This window comes from Glandiceps talaboti, chromosome 10 (assembly GCF_964340395.1).
Source record: "Glandiceps talaboti chromosome 10, keGlaTala1.1, whole genome shotgun sequence".
NCBI lineage: Eukaryota > Metazoa > Hemichordata > Enteropneusta > Spengelidae > Glandiceps > Glandiceps talaboti.
The window spans coordinates 20,982,436-20,995,585 of record NC_135558.1 but is presented as its reverse complement, the minus strand read 5'-3'; the positions used below and the strand labels follow the sequence as shown (position 1 = coordinate 20,995,585).

The 13,150-nt window shown below is 35.2% G+C and overlaps 1 protein-coding gene across 1 annotated transcript; it reads right to left on the bottom strand.

The window, feature by feature from the left end:
* Positions 1-1,799: 1,799 nt before the first annotated feature.
* Positions 1,800-12,960, bottom strand: LOC144441376 (pseudouridylate synthase TRUB2, mitochondrial-like). Its single transcript, XM_078130933.1, has 6 exons — positions 12,693-12,960; positions 11,600-11,797; positions 10,423-10,566; positions 4,386-4,458; positions 3,402-3,541; positions 1,800-2,678 (listed from the first exon to the last, which is right to left on the bottom strand). The coding sequence occupies exons 1-6, from the start codon at positions 12,814-12,816 to the stop codon at positions 2,335-2,337; spliced, it is 1,023 nt and encodes a 340-aa protein (XP_077987059.1). The 5' UTR covers positions 12,817-12,960; the 3' UTR covers positions 1,800-2,334.
* Positions 12,961-13,150: the final 190 nt, after the last annotated feature.

Below are 13,150 nucleotides of genomic sequence, written 5' to 3'. Positions count from 1 at the left end.
ACAGGAAAATACTCATGAACCAAAGTTTTGTCACTGATCATCTTGAGACTCATGGCAAGGCCCCTTAGGTCACTCATATTTTCCTTGGCTGAAAGAAGAAATATTTGGGAAATATTAAAATATCTAATTTTCCAGTGTAAAATATTTACATCTTGTTATCTGGAATATACAAACTTGAATCAATTCTGTTATTTACATGAATTGATATATAAGATATTTATTTAATTTTGAAGAAAAACATACACCAAGAATGACATTTGTGCAAGTTTTAATGGTCACATTTACATATGCCGAAAAAAAAAATGTGCCAGTTTTGAAAGAAATTTGATATTGCAAGTCTGAGAAATGACATATTATGGACAGATGGAGTGCTATTGTAATAGTCACTCACTTGGGGGACTTAAAGTGTTTTTGCTGGATGAATTCTTTTCCCTTTTCTAAACATTGTGATCTCTGCTTCAGAGAGAAACACAAGTGTGGTAAACCATAATATTTATTTTGTTCAAAATTAAATATTGAATCACACTTTTATGATAGCAATACTTTTTCAGTGATGTGCACAAATTTTAGTTTGGATAATTATACAATTGTTATAATGGAATAATTTGATAAATTCAGTTGTTATTTACAGGAGCACTTTGGTTTACACCAGTTGTATTTTTTACTGCTTTTATTCTTATTTATATTTTACTGAGACAGGAGTCGTTTTCTGGATAAAAACTTTTTAAAAACTCCTCCCATGGTAAAAAAAAACTCCTCCCATGGTAAAAAAACTACTCCAATGGTAAAAAAACAACTAATAGTCCCTGCTCAGTAGTTTTGAATTACAGTTTTTTTTTACCAAAAATAAACATTTTTTGCCCTAATTTGCATATTACTGATGAGATCATATCAATAATACGTCTTAATCCAATTGTAGCCTTTTGACCAAAAAGACACATTTTTAGCCCTAATTTGCCTATCACTGATAGGATCATCGTGTCATGAACAATGACTGCAAATGAAATGAAAAGTAATATCATGGGTATGAGTGAAACAGATAGTAGTGACTCTGAGACTGAAAGTGACTCTTCTGTAATGCATGATCTAGGCAGTGATGGAGACAATTGTGATACTGATAGTTCACAAAATTCATGTACTGATGATAACACTGATTGTGATGAAACAAGTCTTGCACATCCTCGCGGACAACTTAAACTTTGAGAAGTGCCAGAATTGCAGGTCGATTTATGTTGCATTTAATAATTTTTTTTTCCATATCCCCCCCCCCCCTAATTATTCCCGAGAAAAATTGATGGTCCCCCTGAAAATCCTCTGGGCCTGCCCTTGAAGTAAAATGTGGACACTCCCTAAGAACAGCTTTTTGCAAGACCATCTTGATTGACTTCAATAATCCAGTATCACGGTATAGTAATTCTAACCTTTATTGCATAAATAATCTCTTCTTGATATTGATTTACATCACACAATTATGAAATCCTGTATCAAGAATATTGAGGTCAAATGACTGATTTTCCAAACTTGGCAACAAAATCATAGTATGTCTATAAATGTACAAATGCTGAGATGTAATTTTGTAGTAAAAAAATTGAAAATTCAGCAGCATTTGGACACAAAAATAACCCCTGAACTTTTAAATGTTAACTAAGTGTTTGTACTCATTGACACCAAAGTCTATGACACTGTTATTAATTGACCAAAAAACACAATTTACAATAACAGAAATCTGCTCCATTTTTATTATTATCTGTTTACAAACAGAATAACTTTGAATGTAATATCATTTGTTGGTGGATCATATTACTGTGTTGGTCAATGTAGAGAACTCTTTAATTGTCTCTGGTCCACAACTTACTGCCATGAAGGTGACAAAATTGTTTGACTTATTGCTAAGTTCCTGTATCTTATTCACACATAATCACCTGCCAATCTGATGTTGTGAATACAGCTAAGATTTGTTTGTTTTTTATTTCTCTCTATTTCCTTCCAATCATATATTGTCATTTGTTTATGAGTTTGTTGTTCCATGAATGATCGCCTCCTTCACTGATAGAACAACAAAATAAAAAAAACAAATGATGATGTACAAAGTAAACAGCTGTAAACAAAACAACCTAGCCATGTGATTCCAACATTATAGATTTTAGCTGCCTACATTCTTGGCATTCACTATAAATTGGATATCATAGGAAGGAATAACTTTCCATGAACATACAAACAAGAAAAAAAACTTGTCAGGTATTCTGGATAAATAAAATATTTTGATTATTGGAGATAGCAATATGCTGTCACTGTACATGCAAGTCACAAAGTTCAACTGTCAAAGGTCAAAGGTTACTCTGAAGAGACTCCACTTTCAATACGTTGAGTCCCTTCTTTCAACATTTGTAACTTGGCTTCCTTCTCTTTCAGTTCTTGGAACACTTCCTCAGAAAGATGTTTCTTCATTTTGTAATAAGGCAGGACTTTTTTCTTCTTGACAAGAGGTTTCATTTGTTGAATAGCTTCGCTGATATAGTCATATTTCCAGTGTTTTTTCAGCAAAGCGTGCTCCAAAGTAAAAGGTCCATGTCTTGTACGTCTAACCTGTGTAGCAACTGCTGCTGATTTCATTTCCAATCCGATTTCATGAACCACTTTCCTCAAAAAAGCACCTTCCTCTTTTATGCATTCAATTTCTGTACAGAGCAGGAAAGACCAAGATTACAATGTGAGAATTGGACCATTCAAAGACTCTGAGTTCATTGTATCAAGTGAAAATATCTATTCACAGAGTCAACAAATTATTTTGGAAACGAATCTCAAAATTTCATCAGCATTGTGTTAGAGCAAAAAATCCCATAGATGTGCAAATATACAATTGCTGTTGGTTGTTTAGAGTATTGCTATTTGCCCTAAGTTCAAATAGCTGTAACCCTGGCAATTGTCTATGTTGCCTCCCTCCACTGGTTATGATGTAACTTTTACCTATATTATGTTTTAGTTTTATCCATTCATAAATACACACAACCCTTAGTAACACACCTAGTCCCTTTCTTATCCTGTGATTTGTTAATATGTAGTAAAGTGGTATGTACAATGTTTGCACTGTTTAACCCAAATGACATTTACTGGTCAACAATTTTCATGATGATGCCTGTACTGACAACATCATTAAAAACCGATGATGTCATTTGCATAATGCATACATGTTTCACAGCATATGAATATAGCATCACCTTCTGCCTGTCGAGTAGACACTAGCTTAGCAACTTCACGACTTTTACAATTTTCTGAGGACAAACTTGCCACCCTTGTGTCGGACACAATTTGGAATGAACTAATTTGGTAATTATTAAAGGAGTAAACTATTGAAGACTCCTGTGTTGTTTTTTGAACTACCTTTACTGATGTACACCTACCTAGGTTAAAATCAGGTTTTGTAAACTCTGTACATTTCATTCTCATCAAGGTTGGGGGTATTGTGTCCATACCAGGTCTGAGAACTCCTTGTACGGCTAATTCATAGGCCTCCTGTGATTGCATGTCTACGCCAGAAAACCTACATCAAATAAAATGAGAACTTGTCTAGATAAAATCTGCTTAATTCTTCCTAACAAAGTTGGAAATGCCTGATTTTTTCAAAAATCTATATATAAACTGTTAGGTGAGAAAAGTGGTGATTTATAAGTTTGTGACTCAACTTTATTTTCCTTGGTTATTTCCTAATGTAGCCTGTAAGATACAACATGTCATGCCATAGTCTGTACAACGCATCATGCCATAGTCTGTACGACATATCATGCCGTAGTCTGTAAGACATATCATGCCGTAGTCTGTACGACATATCATGCCGTAGTCTGTACGATGTGTCATGCCGTTTTTAACAAACTTACCAAATGAATGCATAGATAGACACATCTAAATACAGGAATACAGAAATACAGACTGCAGTGTGTGTGTGTGTGTGTATGCGCACATGTATGTGTGTGCATATGTGTGTGTGCGTGTATGTGTGTGTACGTGTGTGTGTGCGCGCATATGTGTGTGTGTACGTGTATGTGTGTGTGTGTACATGTGTGTGTGTGTGTGTATGTCAAGTAGTGACCTTCTCCTTAGATCAGACACACTGACCATTCAAATCCTCTTCCTAGTTTGATGATAAATCAAAATCCTTTGTTTTTAACATAAATATTATTGGTAAAAGTGATACAGGGATACATTTACAGGTGAACAAACATAAACATTGGATTTGTACCTACAATATAGCTGTGAAAAATACAATTTGAAATGTTTCTATTTCCTCCTGACCATGAGAGTCAGACTGGATCAGAATGGTGTGTCAAAGGTCAATGTCAAAGGTTAATATCCAGTACAGATAAGATTTTTATGAGAAAATGACTAACCTTGACATTGCACTTTGATGTACCCTTGTCATGGCAGCTACAACTCTATCAATCTTTTCTCTAGTTACATGATCTGTAAGAAGAACGCTTTATAAGTATACTACTAGCAGCCTAGACTGATGATTGTCACATTCTCTTTGCTAGGACTTTGTTTGGAGAATAGTGACCAATAAATGCTAACATGTTTGTCAAAGATCCTGAAAAAGGTGGTGACATTTACGTCATATTAATGTCACCTGATACTTATGTCACCTGATACTTATGTCACCTGATACTTAGGTCAGCTGATCAATTTAACTGATGTTAGCCAACAAACATACAAGCACACAGTAGTAGTAGTAGTAGTAGTAGTAGTAGTAAAATTTATTTAAGAACAGGGTAGCCAGGAAACAACAGAATCTGATTTCCACCTGGGCCCTGTTACCACACCAAAACCACATTACATACCACACTAAAAGAGATTACAAACAATGCGAAAGCAACTTTTAACAAGACAAGATGAAAAAGCAACAATATCAATAGATAAATTTACACCGCCATCCAGTTACACCATACTGGAAGTCATCCTCTCTGACATAATATGATTTATGTATGTATTTCTAAAAGTATGTATTGTTTTGCACTGCTTAATATGTGTTGGTAGACTGTTCCATAAAACAGCTCCAGAGTATTTAAAGGTTCTCTTGCCGGAATTACTGCTAATTCTCGACACATGCATATTGAGATAGGATCTTTGTCTAGTGGAATAGTTATGTACTTCATCCAACCTCTTGACATATTTAGTAAGATACAGAGGTGTTAATTTATGAAGAACTTAAAATAAACGCGCACCTTCTGAAAAGCAAAACGCTCATTACACGACAACCAATTTAAACTCTCTAACATAGTAAAAGAATGGGTCCTAGGCCCATACTGAAGGATTATCCTGGCTGCTCTATTTTGGAGCCTCTGAAGTCTGGTCAGCAAAGTCGTACCACTGTTTGATCACACTACTGCAGTGTAGTCAAACAGTGGCAGTACCATCGCATTATAAAGCATCTTTGTAGTATCAAATGTAAGGTATGGTCTTACCCTCCTAAGTACACCCAGCCTTTGTGATATTTTACTACAGATCTTGGTTATGTGAGTTTCCCAATTTAAGTTGGAGTCAATCCAGACACCGAGGTATTTAAAAGCCTGAACATACTCCACCATTTGGCCTGCTATCTGTACTGTATTTAAAAGCCTGGACATGCTCCACCATTTGGCCTGCTATCTGTACTGTATTTAAAAGCCTGGACATGCTCCACCATTTGGCCTGCTATCTGTACCGTATTTAAAAGCCTGGACATGCTCCACCATTTGGCCTGCTATCTGTACTGTATTTAAAAGCCTGGACATGCTCCACCATTTGGCCTGCTATCTGTACCGTAAGGACTTTAGATGAACTTTGATTCAGACGTTTGGACGTGCTTAGTAGTATACTTTTAGTTTTGCTTACATTTAGGGTAAGTTTATTATCAGACAGCCATGTATGGACCCTACCTAGTTCAAAGTTTAGTGTCCGCTGAATTTCACTGACATCCTTACTTGCATAAAAAAGTGCTGTATCATCAGCATATAAAACTACTTTACATTTAGAAACAACATTTGGCAAACTGTCTATAAAAACAATAAAAAGTAAGGGGCCAAGTATGGACCCTTGAGGTACACCATATTCAACTGGGAGTGGCTCATTTAGTGTTCCATTTAGATAGACACTCTGTTTTCTCGTTGTCAGATAATCCTTAAACCAATTTAGGGCCACATCACTGATGCCAATTTTAGATAGCTTATATAAAAGGATATTGACATCGACCTTGTCGAACGCTTTCTTTAGATCAAGAAATACAACCCTGGTTAAAAGCCCACTTTCATTGTTATTTAGGACATACTCGCTGACATCTATTAGTGTTGTACTTGTTGAGTGTTCATGCAGGTCTAAAACCTGACTGGTACTGATTTAAAAGATCATGCGTTTGGATATGTTTATAGAGTAATGTTGCTTATGTACAAACTTTTCAAACACTTTCATGATGACAGGCAGAACTGTAATCGGTCTGTAATTTGATGGGTTTGTATTATCACCATCCTTGTAAATAGGGGAAACCCCATTTCTATTGGGACGGTAAAACGCCATTTACTATGGAAAAATTGAACAGTAGCATGATATCATCACGAAAGTTAATATGTTTTTGTGTTGTTAGTTTTTAGGTGACTTCAATCATCAAATCTGATCTGGAATGAAGCTACGTTGTAAACTTATAGAATGATGAAATCCACCTTAAATTGACTTTTGTTTGACTGTGTCTTTATGTGAGGTGACAGTTATGCCCAAGCTCCTACGCATTGGTGATATACACAGCTGCCTTCAATGGCGCCCACTTTTGCCATATCACAGAGTTTACTTCACATTTTTGATACTTTTTTAAATGCATATTTAACATAACAAATTGATAGTGTTAATACTAATTAATTTATTTAAAATTAATTTAAAATACACTGGCTCAAATCTGAACCAGTGTGTGAACTTAAGGGAAAATGACTACTGGTCATAAGGACCGACATGTAGCAAATACTGCTGGTCCTTAAGGAAAACTGCTGGTCCATACTCAATGCAGTTCACGTTCACGACCTACATTTATATACCCTCCATTTACAGATTAAATGATTTTGAACTTTAATATGATACAACATATCTTTAGATATACTAAAGTAAAAGAGAGTACAACGAATTGTTCACTATCCACTATTATTTTATAAAATTTCCACTCACAGAGTCAACAAATAACTTGGAAGTAAATTTTGATTCACTACCAAGAAATATTTGACTCTATGAGTAGAGATTTTCATTTGTAACTATGAACCCAGAGACTATGAATATTCATTCTCGCATAATCTGATCCTATAGACTAAAGTGGTCCGAGACTGAATGTATTCATTACACCATAGAAATACATATCCATAGATTGTAGATAATATGGGTGAATGAATCATTAAATCTACATTATCTGCAATCTCTAAGAGATCACAGTCCTCTCCTTCCTCTCTGTACGATTCACTAAATTCTGAATCACATAATCAAAGTTAGATTCATCGTCTGTGGCAACAGCTGATGTAGCTTTCCAACTCTTAAGCGAACGTAGACCCACAAATTCATCATGGCAGAAATAAAAGTTTTGTCGCATAACTATCCCTCTTGAAAACTGTGTATTCACTTTATTTCAATTTCCATCCACAAAAGTGACATGGAGCGGTTTCGTCTTCCTTCAAATATGTACTGAAGCCCCCCCCCCCCCCCCCCCCCCCCCCCATAAAGCCCTACCCGTATACCCTACCGTGGTGTATTGATTATCGTCTCTGACTCGACTGTTTGTGTAAGAAATCTGACCATGATGAAGAGAACTATGGCTAAACATGTCTTACAATGCAAGTTTTTTTGACGTGGGAGCGTGATATGGTAACTGTACTGTAATGTGTCATCCACTATATGTACCCGTGTTTGGCAAGATGCAGTAATTTTCCAGATACAACAATGGCAACAAAAATGCAACATTTCTAAGTTTATACGTTGATTACAACATGACAGGACATACATTATCATATGAATCAAATTGAAAGCAATCAGACTACGCATTTTTTTTACTGTTTTACAAAAAAAAAATATAATCGTACTGAAGATATTTTACGAAGTGTACCTGCCTTCTTTATTAGTTAAAACGCCATTTTCAGAGTAGTTTATATGTTTTCCGTCAGTTTGTTTTGATCATGGCCACATACATGGGGAACTCCGGTAAATTGATCGGGAAACCCACTAACATTTACCGGCTTAAATACCGGCCTTTAAAAAACAGTGTCTGTTTAAATTCATCTTCTTCTTCGGAAGTTCATTGCTGCCTTCTAAATATCGCCACATACTTTATAAATACAACGTGGAACTGTCTCAAACACGTTAAAAGTTTCATACACTTAGAACAGTAAACTTTACTACAATTAATATATCATGGCGGGAAAAGACGCATGTGCTGAATGTGTAAAATGGGTCTGAATGTCTAAGACGTTCTGATTAGTCAAGACACAAATAATTTGAGAAATTCGGTCAATCATGTGTTTGCTAACATAATTTCATAAAGTAAATGCTGTATGCTACGTCATATGTAGACATATCAACATTGACAACAACACGTAGCGAGCTAGCTCTGTGTCGCTTGACTTGAACGAGATGATGTCGAGAGTAAAATAGGTAACACAAGATCAGATTCGTGTAGGTGAAATTGGATATATCTTTGAATAAATGTTATTATTTACTCCAAATTTCAGTCGGTCATAAGGACCGATACGTTGTTGTAATTCTTAAAAACTGTCGGTCCGAACGGAAATCTGTTGGTCTCTGGCCGAAGGACCGGCGTTAATTTCGCACGCTGATCTGAACTACATTCCATTAAATTATGATGATGTAGTGTTCTAGTTATATAGAAATTTCACTGATCAGAAAAAGTAATTCATACTTGTATTGTTTATGAACTAACATGTCCTTAATTGTGATGTTTAGAATTAGAATTGAATGCTATCATTTTTACTACGAAAAACCAATATGGTCCCCCACTGAATGCAGTACGTGCTACGTGGAAAGTTGGATCAGTAGTTGTGGAGGTTGAGCTTGAGTTATGACATGTTAGTTGTCATGTTGAGAATCAAAAGCCAACCTGATTGGCATTTAGACTGTTGAAGGCATAGACTGACATTGACCAATCAGATTGCTAGGAATTATAGCCAATTGGAGCCATGTATAGACTAACATTTACCACTCCCGCTCCTATTCTCAAAGAGATGTAACTTGAAACCAGTTTAATAGTGTCAACCATCAAGCTTTTGTTGTTTTTCTTTTGTATGTACTGTAATATAGAAGAAAACTAGCTCACAATCTGATTAAGAAGAAGCATTGACTTGCTTTATTTAGCACATTTCACATCTACTCTACTGCTCCTTTGTTTATATATAAACACAGTCAACTGTGGTCTTCTTGATGAAATTTTTATCAGACTGCATTAGCTCACCACGAATACTGCTAAGAGTTGGGAAGGTTTACACTCTACCTAGTACCAAGTGTAATCGATCTATTATTATCAAATAAACACATGCAAATTTTAACCTGTGTGATTTCAAACAGGACAGATGAAGAACTCGAATCATTACTGTTCTACTGAATTTTATTTTCCGAATGACTGTTCCTGCCATTTTATGCTATGATCGTAATAATTATGTACTCTCAAAACTGGTAAATGAACACACTACTTTTACATACATCCTTGGGTAATACGAATCTGATACATTGTACTTTTATTTCTATTTAATTCCATCTAAAAATCATGTTGATGATCGATGATGATTTGCGTATGTAGCAGACTAGAGTCAGTTGCTTATTGTCATGCGAGTTCAGAGCTCGAACTCTGAAGTTATCACAAAATCCCAGAACAAATATGATTAAAATTATGGAACCAATGTCATATTCAGACAAGGTTTACTCACGTTTTACATGTGTAACTAAATTTGATATTACATGCACATCGCAAGCCTACAACTGATAATTATGGCTTGAAAACCACAGTACAATCTGACCTGTAGATCATACATAAACTTGACCTAGTGAATTATGTAATTTACATAGCCATCGGACAGAATTATTTGATACACGATGGAGAATATAGTGTGATGGAACGTTGTAAAATTTGATTCAAAATTGTAGAAAAAATATATGGATTGCCTTAATTATGTAACAGATATATAATTCCATGAAATCAATGTTAGTTTTACGTCATAATGCTCCTCGTATGATACCGTGGACTACAAATTCTCACCTTCGGCTGAAATTTGTATTAGTCCATGGAATCATACTCGGAGCATTATGACGTAAAACTAGCATTGATTTCATGGTATCATATATAAAAATAATATTTTGTCTGCTATTTCAACAGAGACATTGATAGAAAAGATGGAAAGATTTAGGTTTGATACTCACTATATGTTGTCTTTTCCAAAACTTTACCAGATTCATCAAAGGTATCTGTTGCCATTCCCAGTCTTCCCTTGATTTCATACACACTAGGAAACTGGGCTGAATACAGTAAACCTCTCTTGTTGATGCCTCCTTGTATACACATCACTGACAAACAGAATACACAAAAAAATAGTGCCAGCGGCAATTTAGCAGGTAACACTAAATGAGACAAACTAAAAGTCATTCTCCTTTTGGTTACAGAACCCATTAAATTTAGATTTTTCAAGAGATAAAAGTAAATTTTGTTGATACTTGACTAATTATGTTTATGCATTGAATACATTGCATTATCACATTATGCACCAACGAATACTTGCATCAGTACGTGTGTTTACTACTAGTGGTATTTGCACTGCAGTGCAATACTGAAAAATTATTGCATACCTGCATGCAAATGATATGCAAATGAAGACAGAATTGTTCGCTCTACACAAAAGCATGTGATCGCATAGTGTCATTTTTACAGAAATTTGTTGTTTCAGATTAAAACATATGTAATGATAACAGAACCCCATGCTACACATGTGAAAATATGGCTGCTGAGAAAACTGCAATCACTCATGCAAATACCATGAGTACGCCACACTTGCACTCACATGTCAAGGAGTTCTGTCATATTCTTCATTATCAAAGTCTTTCTTTGTAAAAAAAACACTTTATTCTTGGAAATATATCCATCGGTTTAATGTTAAATAGCCACAGGTATTATACAATGTAAAGGAATAAAACTACAGGCATAGTGCATAGGAACCTCACATTAAAACATTCACTGATTCACCAAGTCTAAACTCAACAATCAAGACAGTTACCATGTGTGGTTTCTCACTACTTAGGATCACTTTCACAGTGACATCGCACATAGTTTAATTTTGATTTTTTGATTTCAGTCACAGAATTTCCTTAATATCAAATGGTTGTATTAACCATGGTACCTCCAGCCTACTATCCCATAGTACCTATAGCAACCACTATCTCTTGGCAGCTTCACTGTTTGTTATTTCAATCATACATAAAACTTAATATAAGAAGTATGACGGTCAAATAAACAAAATTATGATGAAGAAAAAAAATATTTTTATGACATTCAAGGATTTCTTGACCTTGTTTTCAAATACAAAAGATGAGCCCAAACCCTTACCCATGACTCCAGATGCCATTCTATCCAACGCAGTGAGACAGACTATACCCAGTCTATGATACCTTGGACCACTCACCAATGGGTGGTCAGCAAGACATGGCACCTCGGTAACTTTTAGAGCATTGGGGTCTGCTTTACTGTCATCTTTCACAATCTTCACCAGCGTTTGCTGTGGTCTTTGTTGTAGACTATTCAATTCTATAGATTAAAACACGTGCATTAGATCATAGACAATAAACAATCAGCGTTGCAGCCAGCCTTTTCAAAGAGTGGGACATAGTGTCCCGAGACTTTCATTTTTCTGGGTCATCATAATTTTTTTTTTGGAATTTATGAAAAAGAGCACCAGTTTTTAAAAAGTATTTACCCACATGCTGATCCATGCTGTATGATTATGCAGTTGCCAATTCAACTCTGTTGTTATCTATGCAATATATACAATCATTTGCTGTTATATATTATAGGTGTGGTCATGTTGCTAAACATATTTGCATACAATTTTAGTGTGGGTCATCTATGACCCGTCACTTCCAAAATTGTGGGTCAGGTCCAAAAAATGTGTGTCAAATGACCCTAAAACCCCCTCTGGCTGCAACACTGAAACAGTGGTCAAATTGAAGGGATACTTCTCAAATTTTATTAAAAATAAAACTAATCTAGTAATTTTATGTCCTTTTTACCATCATCCATGACATGATTATATGATGATGATGACAATGATGACAATGACAGTGACAATGATGATGATGATGATGATGATGATTTGTTTTGACTTGAACCTAATTTTTTGAACATTTGTTTCCATGCCGTTGAAACAGCAATTTTGGTTTTTTTCTTATGTAAATCTTTTTAATTAAGTAAGTGACTAAAGTTTCTTGTGCAAAAAAATGTTATCATCATAATCATCATCATCATCATCATCAAGATCTCATCATCATCATCATCATCATCAGCAAGATCTCATCATCATCATCATCATCATCGTTACCATCACCATCATCATCATCGTTACCATCACCATTCGGTATAATGATGACCACATCCAGTAAATCTATGATGTCATAAGCATGATAATTATTGATATTATTCTTACCAGTTAGTAAATTCTTTTCAATTGTATTCCTAACTTGTATTGCTGTCATCTCTGGTGGTTTGAATACAGCGAACACCCCATTCAAACGTGTGTACGCCACTGCAGCCACCTTAGTAATTGACATCTTAACTTAGTTTGCGTTCACAATAAAATAAGTTATTTAAACACTATAATGAGGTCATGACCTTATATGTATTAACCAAGTCAAAATCGCAACAGTTCAAATTGACGACCCCTATAATAACACATGTTTCTGTTGACGGTCTTGGAAATCCTCCAAGTTAGGTTGTATGTACTTCATTGCTCCACCGGAGAAAACCCTTAGCCTCTTTTTCAATCCCGGAAGTGGGCCCGCTAAAATTTGAACTTCTAACTTCTCAAACTCAGTAAAATCATGCAAAATCCGTGGATTCCTTGTTTTTTTCACTAAAGATTCTGAATTTCAGTCAAAATTATTA